At 45.2% G+C, this 18,161-nt stretch overlaps 2 protein-coding genes across 4 annotated transcripts in view; both read right to left on the bottom strand.

The window, feature by feature from the left end:
* Positions 1 to 5,089, bottom strand: part of CMTR1 (cap methyltransferase 1) — a 30,838-nt gene extending 25,749 nt beyond the window's left edge. Inside the window, exons 1-3 of one of the 3 annotated variants that reach the window (XM_075412791.1) lie at positions 4,818 to 5,089; positions 4,048 to 4,445; positions 1,781 to 1,915 (exon numbers count right to left, since the gene is read on the bottom strand). In XM_075412791.1, coding sequence (XP_075268906.1) covers positions 1,781 to 1,915; positions 4,048 to 4,060 — 148 coding nt within the window. In that variant the 5' untranslated portion in view covers positions 4,061 to 4,445; positions 4,818 to 5,089. Of the gene's footprint in view, positions 1 to 1,780; positions 1,916 to 3,014; positions 3,145 to 4,047 lie in introns of those variants that run through there. The other 2 variants (XM_075412794.1, XM_075412793.1) reach the window with 2 other exon arrangements.
* Positions 5,090 to 5,165: 76 nt separating this feature from the next.
* Positions 5,166 to 18,103, bottom strand: RNF8 (ring finger protein 8). Its single transcript, XM_075412795.1, has 8 exons — positions 17,924 to 18,103; positions 14,821 to 14,949; positions 12,560 to 13,300; positions 11,348 to 11,410; positions 10,419 to 10,508; positions 9,203 to 9,310; positions 8,387 to 8,591; positions 5,166 to 6,502 (listed from the first exon to the last, which is right to left on the bottom strand). Exons 1-8 carry the CDS (start codon positions 18,011 to 18,013, stop codon positions 6,357 to 6,359), a joined length of 1,572 nt encoding a protein of 523 aa, XP_075268910.1. The 5' UTR covers positions 18,014 to 18,103; the 3' UTR covers positions 5,166 to 6,356.
* Positions 18,104 to 18,161: the final 58 nt, after the last annotated feature.

Below are 18,161 nucleotides of genomic sequence, written 5' to 3'. Positions count from 1 at the left end.
AGGAAACAACTGGAGAAGTAGTAAAGGAACACCATTACAAGAAAGCAAAGTGAAAATGAAATATACGGCTGTAGTTAAAACCCTTCCAAGGTGTGCTCAATCCTTGCTGCAGAACTATCAGCTTTTAAGATTCAGGAGTTGTGTCCCCACATAACTACTATGCCGGAGTTTTACAGCATCAACCTTTGTGGCTTCCAGCTCAAGACATGGAAGGCTATGATTTAACTTGTGTTTGCAACATTATATACCCATCTTGATTTTCAAACGTCTGTCACACAAGCTATGCTTCTCTTTCCTTCAGAGAGTTGTCAGATACGAGGAGGATCACAAAGGACTTTGCTTTAGCGTCAGTTACTGCTTTTGACTTCTCTAATACACAGCTTCAATTAACTTTGCTGCCTGCTTTGGAGCTGTGTCTTATTTTCCAGAGGCTCATGATGTGCCTCAAATACAGTTACTGCTACATAAATCTCAAGAAAGTCCCTGCACAACTCTTCTTGCTTTTAACATTTGCTAGGCCGTGCTCAGCTGAGATCAGATCTCAAATCACTTCTCTCTTCCAACCTTCTTTCTTTCACTGGAAACCACAACGGGTGTAACAGACTCTGAACAATTAACCCTATCCAAAATGTTGTCCTTGAACTGTATCACCTCATTTCCTAAACATTAAGACTCACAGACTATTTTGAACCATATATGAACTCAATAATCAAAAGGGGGGAAAAAAGGATGAAAAAAACGTTGGTTGGAATTTTTCAGCTCAGCCCTGAGAATGCACACAGCATTCCCTCCCCCAGCTCTCACACCCTGCACCTCTAACCTCCTCACTCAGCTCCAGCCTCGCCAGGCAGGTACACACACCATACCCTGTCACTGCGACTACTCCCAGACTGACCCGCTCATCTTCCATACACCTTCCCCCCCGTTTTCACAAGACGGATGCTTCTTTATGTGTTCAGACCCTCTCTCACCAACACTTTACAACCACAGCAAATCCCAAGACTCAGAAGTAGCAGGCATGACCATGAGGCAACCTGAAGTACCGTACTGAGAGAGTTTAAAGCACCCCGCAACAGCGATACCGATTAGGTAGGACACTCCCCTCATCTTAGGTATACCCCAAGCTCCAGGTGAGAAACTCCAGTCTGACTTGAAAAAAAGTAGTCAATTAATTTAGTTAACTCAAAACATCTCACACCAAACACCTGTGAGCTCTCACAGATCCCCCTTCCCCAAAAAAATCACACCAAACCAGTAAAAGAGAGGGTGCTACAGTGCAGGAGTCCCAATCAACCCGCCCTTTGTATTCATCTCAATTTCCCCCATCTCCAAAAATGTGATAAGAGTACGGTGGTTTTTATTTTTATTTTTTAAACAAGAGGGATTATGATGTTTCTTTATGGCACAACGCCCACAACTCCTCACTACTGAAAGTTTCCAAAAGAGAAATAACTGCTGAGGCTGAAAAGGTTAATGCTGCTTGTATACTACAAGAATCTTTACAGCTTTGGACCATGCACTTGTCATTTACCTCAAGTTCTATTTTCTGTGTCTGAATTCATACAATTCCCAGACCAAACTGTTCACATGAGATTTTAAAAAAGCTTAAAAAAATTCACACGAATCCAAGTTTATGAACAGAAATAAGGTAGTTTTTCTCCTAAAGAGAGACTATGTCCTTGGAGTTCAGGCTATCCATTATGATTTAGGAGACACGGGCTCAATTCCTAGTAATTATTCACATTCCTTGCTGCAGCATATACCTTATCTCCAACCTTACCTTGAGTAGTATGATTACTAAATTGAGTTTCATCATCTGAAGTAGAACTGAGGGTTAATCCCAAGTCTTCTACCCTCTTCTTCTGCTTCTTTTGGGGGCTGCTAAATTCAGGCTCTGTCCTTCTCTTCATTTTTGCTGAAAGAAAACGACCACACTTGGTAAACTTTAAGCAAATTAACTCTCTCCTGCATGCCAAAGGGTAAGGCACAGCAGCATGGCGGCACAGATCGTTTTATGGACTACCCAGTATTATGGTTCTCAACTTCAGTTTGCTCTAGGTAGAAGTACTGGCTTCTTTTAAACCTCCTTTTTTAATAGTTAGCCTAACTAAATAAACACAAAATCTATGCAGAAGCTTCCCTATTACTGATTACTTGAATTTCAAATCTTTTCTGCATCCTACTTACCATTACATGCTAGTAGGTGAAGATAACCCGGATGTCAGCACTTAGATAATATATGACATACTACTGGATCAAAGATTCATTTTACCCAAACACACCAAAAAAATCAGGAGATGAAATAAATCTAATGGAGAACACGCAAGGTGGAACCTATTTTCACAAGAGACTCAGAGCACCTCTGACCTCACCTCTGCAAACGTCAATTACTAAAAGAGCTTTCCTACATGACTTCCGCAGCAGATCTTTATTAAATACGCGTGCTCAGGTTGGGGGGTGTTTGTGTTTTTCACCAGGCATCACTGGCAAGATATCCAGCTTCTGGATGAGGCCGATAAACTTCGTATAAATGCAGAGAACGGACTAACGCTTCAGACAGAGCTAACAGAAGCTAGCTGGGAAGGCCTGCAGAGGACAAGGACCGAGGCACAGGAAAGCGGGTGAAATCTGAACGGCACGGGTATTCGGAGCGCTCCCTGAACTCCCCTGCTATTGGCAAAAAGCGATGAAACCTCATCGGCCTTTATTATTCTACAGGGGAACTCTGGGCTAGAAAAGACCCCCCAGGTCACGCACCGAGCCCCTCCGTTATCACACCGGTCTCCACAAACGCACGCAGGGCACCACGAGCCGATTCCCCGACCCAGCCCCACGACCCCCACCGCAAAACCGCCCACGGCTCCGCGGCCCGGACACCGTCCCGCTGCCGCCGCTCGCTCTCGCTCTCTCTCGCGATCCCGCCCCGCTAACGGTCCCCGCGCCCGCCCGCCCGCCCCGAGGCCGTGGGAGACGCGCGCCGGGAGCCGGGCTCGGCCGCACCGGGCGGGACTCACGGCAGGAGGAGGAGGAGCGGGGTCGGCGGGCAGCTCCGGCTCCGTCTGCCGAGGGCCGGGCGGGGCGGGCCCTTTCCTGCGCCGCCACCGCCGGTTTCGTTTCCCCGCTCGGAGGTGCCGCCCCCGCGGGTCCTCCCCAGCCCGCCGGCGCGCGGCAGTGACGCGCCGCCCGCGCCGGCACCGAGGGGCCCCTTCCCGCAGGCGCGCCGCGGGCAGCCTCAACCCGCACGCGGGCCCGGCGATCCCCTCTCCGCTACGCAACGCCGCGGCGTGGCGGCCGGCAGGCACCGGGCCCAGCCCGGGCCGCCCCGCTCTGCCCTGAGCGCTGCGGGGCAGGCCCGGCTCTGCGCGGAAGCAGGTATCCGGCGGCCGCAGTCCTTCCCGGCAGAGCTGAGGTAGGGGTGCACAGGGCTGAAAACACAGTGAAACCGCACCCCGCTCCCGGCCCGGCCGGGCCCTGGAAGCCGCATTGCTCCTACGGCCGGTGCCGGGTTCTTACGGAACTGCCTGCCCGCAGGGAAGCGTACGGCCGGCTCAGCGCCAGGCCCGACGGCAGCTCTGTCACCCAGAACAGGTTTTGTAAGGCCAGCGATGAGAGAGCTTTCCACACAATAAAAGCCTAACACCTGTCCATAGATGGTCTGGCACGAGGACTTCAGGCACTAATTGAACTGCTTTATAACTCACATTAAGCTTGAAATCCAGGGGCACAGTGCACTGGACACAGGCAGGAATGCTTAATCTTAAACCCCAGAATGAACACCGTAGCACCAAGGGACAGGAACATACTATTTGGGAACAGCAGCTTGTGATTACCTAGTCGCTATAAGGTACGTGCCTAGACATGTGAAGTTACAGCAAAAGGGACTGGCAGGAGGGAAGAAGGAATACAGGCAGGAAGCAGAGTGTTGACTAGACAGAGTGTATCTTTAGAAAAACACACTTAACTTGGGGGGAGGGGGAGAAGGCTGGATTATTAAATCACTTGTTACATGCTCTGCAAATTTACATGACAGTTGGTGCCAAGGCTCACCAAGCGCTAACATGGTCGATCACATGTGCAAGAGAAAAGCTTTTGTCAGACCGATCTTGGAATCCACGCATCTGCAGGAGTTAAACAGCGCGTCGTCCCTCTGCTGATGGTCCCATTCCATAATCCATCAGCACTCCTTCCCAGTTATTCCTGCTGATGTTGGTAAACAAAATCTTCCTCTTAAAGTGCTTGATTATCGCACCACATAACAGATAGCAGCAGGTCTCGAACCTGCAGCAAGCCTGCTCTGTACCAACTGTGACCAGCTCAGAGATGTAACCTAAATCCCAGATGCCAGACTGGAGGTGCTTGGTGCCATCCCAAGACAGATAATGGTTCAGGGCATGACATCTGTGAGTGAATGCTCAGACATACAATCAAGTAGAAGGATCCAAGACCTTAGACCAAAAGAGAGCACAGTATTAGAAATGTGGGCATCTTTTCCAGAAGCTCAATATTTAGCAAAATGAAATGAGCAAAAAAAGCACAACAACATAGAAGAGAAATGCAGTAAAAGAATTTGCAGTCCTAGGTAACCAGAGTATTTTCCTCCTACTCCTCTTCATCGTGAATGCCTATTCCAATGTCAGCATTTTGAGGAACCCTCCTTTCTCAGATGTCCTAGAGAGCACATATTCACAAAAGAAAGTTTCGAGAGCCCACACAGAAAGTGACCATTAAAAGGGAAAGAGGAACTCAAGATAATTGCTCCTTCACAAGATAAACCTTACACTAAGATTTAAGTTGCCTGTCCCACAGATCAGACTTACCTCCCCTGTTTAAGTCCTCTCAAGCAAATCTGTCAGAATGCACCACTTTCTCAGGACAGCATCATTCATGCACCTTTATAATGGGACCTTTCTTCAGTGGAAGAAGATAAGAGGTATGATTGCCTCTACTAAATTACCATTCGGGTAGCCACAGGCTTGAAGAGTTTGGTTGACTTTTACCGATTTCTGAATACACAAGTCTTTCAAATAACTTCAGTCACACCACTTACAGCTATCAAAACATGAAGCAAAGTCATTAGATAGTTTGTGTTTTCTCAAAAAAAAAAAAAAAAAAATCTAAGACGCTTAGGAGAGGGAGATTCATCTCAGTGGTTGTACCAAGGAAGATTAATGCAGAAATGGATTTATATTTTCCTCCTTAAACAAAATAAACATAGAAACAAGAAAGTACATACAAATAGCCAAAGAAATATTACAGATGAGAAGGGCTTCTCCCATCCTCTTCTCACAGTGTAAAACAGTCCTTTCCATGTAACAGCTAAGCCAAAATCATATGCCACTGAAAATGGAAAGCAAGACTTGCTCAGTCTCTTCGGGATGATTTGCTGTGAGGGTAGTACAACCCACGGCTCAACAGCAGTGTTTTGTAAACAGTAAAACTAAATGCTTCCTTCTGTGCCTTGTGGTTGCCTACAGATGCTGCTTTCCCACCCTGCCAACAGCACATTTCACTAATCCAGATAGCAGCACTTCTGAAGAGGCAGAGATTCCTCTCTGCTGCTGACAAGAACTGTGTATTTCTGAAGTCGTCACTAATAACTTCTGGATGCGCTGCTTCCCAATTCTAAAACCCTTTATGCAAAAGCCTGAGGAGGGGACAAACCAAATATACTATATGAAAAGAGCACTAGCTAAGGAATTCTGGAAGATTTAATCTTCTCTATCCCTATCTAACAGAAAATGACTAACATCAACGGAGCTAACGGATGGCCAGCAGCTCAGCCTACAATGCATTTAAGCACTTCAAGCTGACAGGGTCCACAACCCACCCTTTGTTACCTTTACTGCCAGAGGCCTGAGATGACTCTAGCTGCCACATGGAATTCACGAGGAAAACCCACATTGGCACTTTTTCCTGATATTCCTCTGTGCCTGTTGGTGGGGGTGGCCAAGTTCTCAAATAGCTTGGGCCATTCCTTCCACTGCCCGACACAACGGAAGCTGATGTACACATTTAAACATGTCATTCACTAAGGAAAGGGCAGTGATGCATACAAACTATTACATTACACCGAGTAGGTCACAAGCGATCATGGAAGCCTAGGTTTTGTATGTCAGCCATCTAGCATAACAGCAGTTTGTTCTCTCACAATCCCAATTTTGTTTTAGAGATCAAGCTTCTGCACATTCATTTAAAAAATAAGGTCCTTCTTCCAAATGCTGCTAGTTCTCAGCTGCAGCCTCTTCATAGAGTCTCTCCTTCCAGATGTCCAGTCCTCTCATCCAGCAGTAGTCAACCAAACACCATCAGCTTGGTTCTGGGCAGCACACAGGCACACGAGCCTGCAGTAATAGTTTTTAAATAATGTAGTAGCTTCCATCATAGTAAGAATCCTCCTCAGAGTCCTCACTGTCACAACTGTTCATCGACAAGATGGAGTAGATGGAAGAGATGACGTTGCTGTCATTGTCCGTGGCTGGTTTCACCAATGCATTCCGTTTCTCTGCATTCAAAACACACAGATACAAGAGTTAACAGGGACCACTATACCCACAAACGCTACTAAATTACTAGTTCTCTTCAGAAGCTGCAGCCTCTTGCTGTCAGTTTGTAACAGGTCTTTCAAGCTGCAGGGCATAGCCCTTTTTCTTTTCAATTTTCTGCATTAAAAGATCACAGGGCTTTTTTGTTTGTTTTCTTAAGTCTCCTATATGCCTTTTCCTGTTAAGCTAGCACACATGTGGAGGAGACATTCTGCATGCCTTCACTGGCACACAACTGGCAATGGAAGTGGCTAACTATTACAGCACCTTGCCAGGTAACAAAGTGAAGGAACAAAATGTGGTAAGGAGCGCTCAAACAAGTAATGGCTCTTCAGGACACTTCTGGCCCCATCAAAACCTCCCTGCACTTAAGAGTGCAACCTGTCCTGCTGGTGCCCGTTATACTAAGGCTCTTGGAAAGGCTTCTTGGGGAGCTCTGACTGAGCTTCTCAGGTGCCACTTGCATCATTATTTCCCTTTCAGCTGATTTCTTCTTAGGAATTCATGTGTAACTAAACACATGGCTATCTCCATCTCAATCAAGATGTTTCCATCACTGAATAAAAAGACCGCACAGAAACAGTTCATGCTTCCTCCTGAAGCATGTCACAGTGAAGCTAAACTATTTCCTACTAATAGTGGTTTTATATAATTATAGGATCTATCACATGTGAAGGTAGGCTATGAGCTTACTTCCTCTTTGCTCCAACAAGCAGGAAGACCACTGTTTCACCATATGGAGATGAAGTGGGCTCCAAGAAAGCACCACTTCATCTAATCACCATTAGCTACCTGATGAGATGCTTCAATTGTGCTATGGCGTACTCCGCAAACGCGTGTATTACACGAGAGCAATGTCAGTTCTGCAGAGGTGAAAGCAACTCACAAAGTCGAGCTGGGCAGCCTCTGAGCACTGCAGCATTTCCTAAGGGAATTAGACCGAGTTGGTTCAATAAGTGGTAATTTGAGGTTTGAAATAACACTGCTTAGCAATGTCATTCTATGTCACCATGCAGAATCTGAAACGTCTCAAAAGCACCTTTCATTAGGTAAAAGGCTTGACACATTGCAGAATGAAAGACCATGCACTCACCTCTATGAGGGGAAAACAAGACAATTACTTAAGGGAACACAGCAACAGAGATTTCTTAAGGGGTAGGAGGAAGAGAATTCTACATTTCTGCACCTAGATACCAGTGTCAAGTGCTCTAGAAACAAATTTGGAAGAGGGAAGCAGAATAGGAATACCCCACACTGCAGTTTTACTTAAAGCCATCACTGTCACGCACAGTCTTTTAGCTACCACTAGACGAGAAGTTACGTATTTAAGCCACAGTGGCTTTAATTCCACAAAAATTCACATGGCAGAGCAACAGCCTCTTCAGCCATACACTTCCATGGCATAACAACGTTCCCTTCAGAGATTTCATACACAAATCTAGCATGCAGAAGAGAATTCAGAGTTTCTCACCGGGCACTGCTCTGCTGAGTTTTTGCAATGATGTAGTCAATAGTTTAATCAAAAGGTGCCTGGTAAATTTTTCAAGGTCCGTTCTATGTAGTTTTGCTTTTATTTAGTGATGTCTTTGAAACAGCACAACCTTTAGCATGGTTAACTTGTCCCATTCGAGTGAAGAATTTATACCAAAGTCATTTTCCAAACATTTTATTCCTTTTATTTCACTGTGCAGTAAAGCTAGTTACACAACGTATCTTAATTTTCTAGTGTTTCTGCTGCATTCATTCCCTGAGCATCTCCTTGGTATATAGGTGCAAAACTAAGTTGTACAAAATAGATGGAATGAGAGATTGTACTTATCATGCCACATCCACCCACCTCTCACCTTTCCGCTGTCTGATAAGGGTCAGGCGATGCTCTTTCATTTCCACATCCAGTTTTTCTACCATCCTGTCAATGCAGTTATCCAGCACCAGAGAGCGTGTTTTTGATTGGATCTCCTGCCTGCAGATCGGGCACTCCACTTTACGTTTCGTCCACTCGTTGATACAGTAGGAGCAGAAGCTGTGCGCACAGTTCAGAGTGACTGCCTGCGGAATTTAAGGGAATGTTACTTATCAGAGCATGCTTACACAAGCACTGTCATGAAAAAAACGCTGAACCCAAAAAACATTAGATGAACACTTCCTATAAGGGAAGGGATGAGGAGAAGCCCAAAGTCCCTTTTCTTTAGGCTTGAGTTTTTGTGTGTAACCCCTTTTTAGGGGGTTTAACTCCCATCCCAGAGTGCAGACAAGTTTTACAAGTTAAACAAGTTTACTTCCTATATATAAACCTGAAGCAGATCAACCCTAGTCAACTTAAAACCAAAGTCCATTACAAACTGATTCTTCCCCAAGCAGGGTGTCAGCAGCAGCTCAGAGCACCCATTCAAAAATACCCAAAACTGCTGCAAGGCTATATGCATGCTAGGATTAAGCACTCATCTCTATGCAGGTACAGGCATTAAAGCTGAACTTGCTGCCCAGAATAGTTAGGGCAGAAAGAATGGGTTTCTACACCAACCCTTACCCACAATTCACTGTGTGTCTGTTGGGACTGTTAAACTAGCGAAGTAAAGAAATAAGCTTGACTATTGCTTTAACAGAACCAGGGAAAGCTTCTCAAGTCTACTGGCAAACCCATACCAGTTTAAACATACCTCGATGAAGTGCTCAGAACAGATGGTGCACTGCAACTCATTCTCCAACACATCATTCATCTGATTCAACACCTCTTCTTTTTGGGCTCTCACCTTTTCCTTCTCCTCCTAGTGGAAAAGTACATATGGTCACGTATCAACAAAGAACAAGGTTTTACTCAATATAGCATTGGCAGGAACTGCATGTGCAGGGGAAGGTAGTGCAAGTAGAAAATCATACAACTGCAAGCCTCCACATGTCAAGCCTGTGTCTATCATGTACCAGGATCTGTATCCTCTCTCCTCTTTGTAGTCACAGCAGTATAGAGAATATTCCCCACCCACTGCAGAGAACTTACAAGCAAGAAGAGCAGCTGTTACCAAAATACCCTTCAGCCTAAAGAAACTACCAGCTGGATCAATCGTTCCAGAATCTCCTTCAACCTCTTCGTAGCATGAGTTTGGCTTAAGACAACAGAGCAAAACATCCAACAGACAAAACAACTCAAGTTTTAAAAAAAGGAAGCATAAGAATTTAAAACCTTTACTTGCATTTAACTGCCCAATGCTTTTTTTTTTTTGTTTGGAGTTAAATTAGGCTCCTAGGTACCTGCTCTGTCTTCTAAAACTAACAAAGAAATTCTTGTATTTGAAGCTATACTTGAAACGGCAACAGAGTTGCAAAGACGACATAAGAAAAACATAAAAGAAACAACCAAACGCAGACAATGTGAGAATTTCCAAGAGTAAGACACAGGAAAGGTTCTCCTTAATTAATTTCCACTCGTCACCTTGTGACAAGGGCAGGAAAAAATGTGGTTTATCTCATTATTCAAATTCCATGTTGTTTCAGGCCTACACTCCCTTGTAGGACTGCTGGAACACTACACATTTACTTTAATGCACTCTAACTGAAAATGAAGCACCTCACTTTTCAAACACAATTTTTTTTCCTTTCATTTCTTTTTTTTTTTTTTTTTTTTCTTTCAAGAAAGGGTGGCAGGGGCCCACTTCTCCTGCACAACACACAGTTCAGGTGCTCTGGGCTTTCTTTATGATTGCAAAAGATCTAATATTGACTGTTCAACACTACTCCCCAAATCCTGGAAACAGCTGCCGCCTCAAAATACAGGAGTTCTTCACTACGGGAGGCAAAGTATAGCCTAGACCTATTTCCTCTGCTGCAGCATATCATGTTTCACTTACAAATAAAACTGAGAATTCAGTTATCCCTTACCTTGGTTTCTTCCAATTCTTTATTCTTGGCTCGAATTATCTCCTCAAAATCTTTTTTACTGCGACTCAGTTCTTCCATCAAAGCATGATGCTGTAACAATACCATCCCAGAAATTGTAAGAGTGACATTATCAGCTAGCCTATTACATATACATAGCCATAATCACGAGGTTTAGCATACTCATTTCTCCCAATCCCCTCCTAAAAGAGCAGCACATGTCTATATAAATTGTAGTGTTAAGGAAGTTTAGCCTTAACTTAAAATTGGAATGTAATGACAATTATTTCTGACCTTCCCAATGCCATGGCACTTCTTATTCCCTCTCCCAGGTTAGTCTTTCATTTCATTTAGGTTTTGCAGTCACCATTTTGAGTGCATCTGAGATATTTGAGTATCACAGGTTATTTGACACATGAGGATCACAAAAACCTGTCACTATATGCAGTGTTACCTGACCCTGTTTTCAGATTAGCTTTCCAAAAGGAAAGACCTTTCGGAAAAAGCCTAGGAAACCTAAGTGTGCAGCAATCTCTCTCAAAAACATCCCTAACCACAAGCGATTTCCTTTTTTTTAAATCTGCTTAAAATTGTCAAAACAACCTCCTCAAAACAGATACCCAGCAGACAGGTCTCACAAAAAAAGCCCACCAGCCAAAGCAGCAAATTCAAATTAAAAAAAAAAAAAAAATCATTGCAGCTACTTCATGCTTTCAATCTCAGTGCATATTCTCACAATATTTGCTGGCAAACAGGGACTCCCACAAAGCGAGGTCTGCCACTTTCCGACAGAAATTTGTTCTGTAGATGAAGATCATCCAATCTGCACCTAATGCAAAGTCCTCATCTTCTACCAAGAGGCCACAGCAGTAAGAAAAATTTAAATATCCAAGTTACACTGTTAGACCAAACCTAGACTCCTAACTACTTGCCTCTTGCAGGACCTGGGCCAGCTGCTCCTTCAGATTCTCTTCCCCATGTTGCCACTTTACTCCCTGGGGGGCAAAGAAAATAAAAAAGCAAACAAAAAAACACTTGAAGCAAGCAAGGGACAGAAAATGACTACTTTGCACATTCTCTTAAGAGAACATGCTTAAAGAAACAACACTGGTTTTCAGCAAACCCTGAGATATCCCACTCTGATGTTACACATGTACGACAGAAATCAGAGCTATCATTTACTGTGAAGAGTTAAAATGGGTGTATCATTTACAGTTACATACTTGGAACACCTCCACGTTATTCTAGCTGTAAAGGCGCCGGCACGTTCGTAGCAGCAAAGAGGTCAGCAACAGTTTAAACATGACAGAAAGCTGCAACTTTATCTCTGAGCACATTCAAAGAGGTCAGACATACCTAAAGCTCCAGCTGAACTTCCCCTCATGCCCAAGCACACAACTCCAGATTTTCTGTACTTCTGATAAAGGTATCTTGCTATTAGTAGCAGGCTTTAAAGGAAGCAACTGATAAATTATCAAACTCACTCCAAGATGAATTCCTACTTCCTTTAAACCAGATTTTGAGCAAACTCAAATAGAAAGACTTCAGTTTGTTGTCTAAAAAAGCTACTTAACATACACATATTGCTTGAAGACACTTACAGATTACAAGAAAGGGTTTTTTGGAAGTACGAAAAAAAAAGTATCCCTCCAGGGATTAAGGCATTCAATAATTCACTTGCTTGGAAAGGGTATGGATTTGCCATGCAAATTGGATATTAATTCACCCACACACTAGAGAGAAATTCTCACTTAAGGTGTACACTTTTCAGCTTGTCCTCTCTGTAACCACAGGAGATCAGGCAGAGATTTTTGATTTTTTTTTTTTTTAAAACATGCTGTTCTAACTGAAACGCTTTACTACCTTGCTGTAATTAACCTGTTTGTAAAAAAACCAACAAACATATATTTTATTTTGTGCCTTCTTCCTAATTCCTCATGTAGCCCAATCCTTTCTGCTTCTGCACTTTCTTTTGGTACTCTTGCCTGGAAGTGAAATACTTCCATGACAATTTTAACAGGAGTAATTCACACAAACAGTGTTTGTGTTACTGTATGGTCCAAGATTTTATTTTGGATCAGTGTCTTATAGTAGGTATTCCATAAAAACAAAGACACAGGCCAAAAAGATTACCACCGTTATACCTCTAGCTTCTGCTGCTCTTTAGAGAACTTCCTCTCCAGCTCTTCCACCTGCTGCTGATGACGCTCTTGTTCCTGGCACAGCTGGTCCTGCAACTCTCGCAGCTCCTGCTCCATTGCCAGGATCTCCTTCTGAGCACACTTCCTGCGCTTCTCCTTCACAGTCAAAACTGCCGTCTGCTTCTCTTGCACTTTGATCTTCAACTTCATTATATCTACTAGAGTTTTCCTCAGCATTTCCAAGCCAGTCCATGACTGTGCAAGACCAGAGCCTTTCTGCTCCTTATGGGGGACAGACACGGCTTTCTGGGAGGGCACAGGGCTACTACGCACCGGACCACTATCCTCCTCACTTGGTCCAGGAGAAGGCAGCTTGACATCCATCTTCTCTGTCAACTGTTTGGCCTCTTCTACCCTTCCCCACAATTTACCCGAAGGTTCATTGTCACAGGACACTCTGTCTCTTTTGGATCTGGAGTTTGAAGGGCCTTCTGCTCCAGATGTCTCCGATTCCTCCAAACTAAATTTACGTTTAGTTCTTGAGCTCTTAGCTTTCCCCAGGTCATTCCTTTGGGCTAAAAAGGGTCTGATTTTCTCCCATTCCTCTTTAATTACTTCATACTCATATTCAGCAGTCTCTTTGTTTTCCAAAGGCACTCCCAACTGGATACGGTCTCCTTCAGCGATAGGATAGGCTTTTGAGGGATCCAGGCGTTGTTTGTTAAGCCAGACTCCATTTAGACTCTGCAAATGAACAGAGAATCAGCAAAATTTAATATGCAGTTACAGAGTCCTCTGCAAGTTATTTCTGGCAACTGTAAACATATCCAACCTCTTCAGTGTTGCACTCAGAAAAAGTCACCTCTTTAAATAAACCTTGCAATATCCAATTTATTGGCTTATATGTTGGTTTAGTGTCCCATTCGTTACAGTTATTGCATTATATTATTTACCATGCATTATTCCTGCATTACAGATCTCGTGTACAAGCACTAGGAGCAACATGAGTATATGCACTTGTGCAGAAGGAAAAGAATGAACTCTAAGAAGAAAAAAACTCCCCAAAAGCTTCAGAAGTAAGAACTAACAAGAAAAGACTCCGCAACCGATCATTGTCAAGAACATAGAAGATTGCAGTAATTATTCTTGAAAATTACCTGAAATTCAACAATAAACTAGAAAAGAAAAAGCTTATACTGCTTAAAGAGACAGTTCTCCATAAATACAGGTAGAATATAAACAAGAAGGAAAATGCTCTTCCAGAGATAATGTTCAAAGGGGAAAAAAGGGCTTTTAGATTCGACGCTAGCTCAAGAAATTGTTTTGAAAAACAGCAACACTGAGTTGTGCTCAAGGTGAACTGCAGAATCATTAACAACTGATGCATCTCAGAGAGATTCAACAAAACAACTTGACAAAATGGTACCAGTGCTAACACAGAGGAAGTGTCAGTAGCTAATCTACCATAGATGCTTCCAATCTTGCAAAAACTCGAAGTTTTCAAGTCTATACAAGTACTGCAACAGAGATTTGTTTAAGAGCGATGCATTTTTAATAGCTGCTCAGTTCCTTTCCGACTAATCTGCTGTTGACCCAAGCATCCAAGGATACTTCAAATCTGCACAACACGATGAATATTTTTGTTCTGACCGTGCTGTTTTAAAGCAAGTTACTGATTTTAGTTTTCGACCTGAATGAGAAAGTGGAGAGATCATGACAGAAAAAACAGATTACTGTAGTCAAACTGAGACCCAGCTGAGGACTCCAATCTCAACACTTTCTTCTAATCAGCTGAAGAGGACTTCCAGATGAAATTCATTTGAACATAACATGAAGCACATTTTTTCTAACAATAGATACTTCTTGTAGTTGATTACAATTAAAGCAATTGTGTCAACACAATAAGGAGTATCAATTTATCCTTTCATTAGCAGTACAAGAACATTTTCCTTTTTTTTTTTTTTTTTTTTTTTTAAAGAAAGCAACACAAAACAGGTTCACAGATGGCAAAGCCCCCTTGGTGAGACTACAATTGTCTGAAAAATGGTAAACCAAGAGACGAATCTACAAACAGAAAGCAACCAGGTTTGCATCCCACCTGCAGCAGACTGAAGCTTCCTGCTGGAAGTGTGCAACAGGCAAGACACATTCCCATGGACCTTCTATCACGCTTATACCATCATAGCCCATTCATTGCTTGAGCCCAAACAGGGCACTCTCTTCAGTGAATCTCAAAGTACAACGTCTTTAATTAGTTTCTGTACCTTGTTGTCCTTGACAGTCCACTGCCCTTCTGCATTTTGCTGGAAAACACAGTGCTTGCGAGAGATCATCAAGGGACAGGTTTTTGACAGCAGCTGGTACGTGAGGTCTAATCCTCGGCCTACAGTTACCTAAAAATAAAATAGTTTAGTAACTGCAATCAGCAATGGCATGGTAAATTCAGTTTATGTCATTTCAACTTAACTATGGCAGAAATCCATCCAGATTAGCATCTTCTAGCTATTTCCAAAGAGTTTGCGATAATATTTTTTTTTTTTCTGCATTTAAACAAATGAAAACCTACAGAGTTTGAAGTATTCTCTTTCTCTCCCACTGAGGAAAATCTGATTGCTCTAAGGCAGGTTACAGCTTTGGTTTCATGGAAACCTTTCTCGGCAGCAAAGCTGCTCAAAGCCACTCTCAATCCATCCATGTCCCACCTCAGTCATTATCTAACTAAACGCCATTTCTCCAAACCAGTACAATTGTGGCTAGGTCTCAAGATAGAATCATAGAATGGTTTGGGTTGGAAGGGACCTTAAAGATCATCTGGTTCCAACCCTCCTGCCATGAGCAGGGACATCTTCCACTAGATCACTTCCTAATGCCATTCTTTCGCTGGTTGCATCTCTTCAGCTGTCTAAGAACTGGAAAGATGCAGGAAAAAACAGCCCAGAAAATTGTTGTCAAAAAAATGCACATGTAAGAGTGCCCTAAATGTGCAATACTTTTGTAAATCACAGAACCAATCTTAAGGCTCAGAAACTAAGCTATGTGCAGTTCAGAACCAATAGTGAAAGTGATCTACATAATCTGATTAGACTCTAATAGCATCTTCTGGAAGAAGGGACATAATTTAATTGTACCATTTCACAGTATCTTATTAAATCTGATCTAATTGCTGTCATTTAAAGCACAGGTCTGCTTTCCCTCCCTCCACTGCCTCCTTTGCAAGATTTGATAATCTTACACACTTTTTTTATTCATCTGCACATTGCACGAGTTCTCAGTCAGCTTATCATATTATTGGGCAGCCTTCATCTAAGGCTGCACTGGATCCATGCAGTTGTCCTTCTCCGTAATCCCAACTCATTCGCATCCCACCTTCCCAGTTCCGACAAGATAGCAAGTTGCTGCAATCAGGAAAAGTTGATTCACTGCACGTTACCTGAGCAGGTCTCAGCTTGAGTTGAAAGCCAGAACCCAGACTCCCTTGTCACGACTAAATGCAAGGAAGCAAACTACTGCCACGAAAGCAAATTTCACCACGTTTGATCCCTACCTCTTAAACGCTTCACACATGTTAGTGTTGTGTCAACATGGATTGCATATGTAATGCAAGTAGTAGACAGAGGCTCAGGCAGATTCAGTTACAGACTCAGCTTTGCACTTGTCCCTACAGCTGCCACAGAAATTCCTAACCCATGTGAACCGTTACCAGTGCCCGGTCACACATCTGCGCAGCCTCACGCACCAAGGCAAGCGAGACTGAGTGGGGCTGGGCACAAACCCCCTCCCTTGATCCAGTTCATCAAGCAAACTGTGGCAGGGGGCTGAGACATTACTGTTCGCTGCTGCCGGCAGCAGCAGGGCAGCCTGCAGCACGTCACCCCGCCGCAGCAGTGCAGCCTGGCACCGACATTTAGAGCCCCAGCAAGAGCAGTCTGTGCTAACGTGTGGGACTGCGGCCTGCAGCACCGGGGAGCCGGCAGCTGCCCCCTTGCCTGCGACAAGGACTGTCACGCTGTGCCGGCGATCGGAGCAGTAACATCTTGAACAAGATTCTCTGCACAATTAGCAGAGCCCTGGCTGCATGTTTCGCAGCTGTACTAACTGAAGCCTGTCGCTGAGCGTACCTGCACACCTCCTGGCTTCAAATCGCTGACGGGAGAGTAACGGAACTATACGCCTGCTTGAAAAGCTGCCTGGCATCAGAAGACGAGCGAAGAGAGTTACCTTTTGCAATGTGTAAGCCCAAAAGAACCAGGTACAGCGCAAAGCCAAACATCTGTCTGATTTCAACCACTAGCACAGCAATCCTCTGACAGGGCTGCAGCCTCGCCTGCCATGCCAAAGGGCACAGAATCATAGAATGTTCGGGGTTGGAAGGGACCTCTGTGGGTCATCTAGTCCAACCCCTCTGCCAAAGCAGGGTCACCTACAGCAGGCTGCACAGGACTGCGTCCAGGCGGGTCTTGAATATCTCCAGAGAAGGAGACTCCACAACCTCCCTGGGCAGCCTGTTCCAGTGCTCCATCACCCTCAAACTAAAGAAGCTCTTCCTCACGTTCAGATGGAACTTCCTGTGCTTCAGTTTGCGCCCGTTGCCCCTTGTCCTGTCACTGGACACCACTGAAAAGAGTCTGGCCCCATCCTCCTGACATCCACCCTTCAGATATTTATAAGCATTTATAAGGCCCCCTCGCAGCCTTCTCTTCTTCAGGTTAAACAAGCCCAGCTCCCTCAGCCTTTCCTCATAGGAGAGATGCTCCAGTCCCCTCATCATCCTCACAGCCCTCCACTGGACTCTCTCCAGTACCTCCTCAGTAGCTCCTACGAGGACCCAAGGGGGGGCTCTTCCGTTAGAAACCACCGCCCCCGAACGGGGGTTATCCCTGCACCGTGTCGAAACGCTGCTGGAACAGATATCAGACACGAGCTCTTTTACACCTGAACAAATTTAGCCACAAAACTCCCATACATATGTATTAGCCACTCACCTCACCCAAGCGTCACCTTAATTAGGCGGAGGAGCACCGCCACCCCCCCACCCCCTCACCCCCCGTTACCGTCGCTGCTACGGAAACACGAGCACCCGCTAGGCGAGGCTCGCAACCCGGCGCACCGGGCTCCCCCGCCCTGCCCGGGCACTGCCCCGCCAGGCCCTCCCAGCAGCAATCAGCAGCCGCTCCTCGTAAACCGGCGCGGGGCTCTCCCCTCCCGGGAAGTGCGTTACAGAAGCGAAGCGCGCCGAGGGCCCAGGGCGGAGCAGGTCGCGGCGGGGCTCGGGCCGAGCGGTGCCGGTAACGGCTCCCCGCCGCGGGCGGTCCCGATGGCGGTGCCTGGGCCGCCCGCCCCCTCGGCGGGGCCCGGCGCGGCTCTCACCTGCGTGCCGGCCTCCAGCAGGAGCCAGTCGCCGCTGGCCCCGACCCGGCGGAGGCACCAGGCCAGGCGGGAGGCCCCCCGCGCCGCCATGGCGTCCGTCCGCCGCGACAGGCGGGAGCAATCGCTCTCTTGAGGCGAGAGACGGCGTAACGGCCGCGCACTGCCCAGCGGGCCGGCTAATCGAACCCAGAGCGCGAGGGAGACTGCGCATGCGCTCTATGAGCCGGGAAGGGTCGCC

Source organism: Opisthocomus hoazin, chromosome 2 (genome assembly GCF_030867145.1).
Source record: "Opisthocomus hoazin isolate bOpiHoa1 chromosome 2, bOpiHoa1.hap1, whole genome shotgun sequence".
Lineage (NCBI taxonomy): Eukaryota > Metazoa > Chordata > Aves > Opisthocomiformes > Opisthocomidae > Opisthocomus > Opisthocomus hoazin.
The sequence above is the reverse complement of the archived record's forward strand: the minus strand, read 5'-3'. Positions and strand labels throughout refer to the sequence as shown.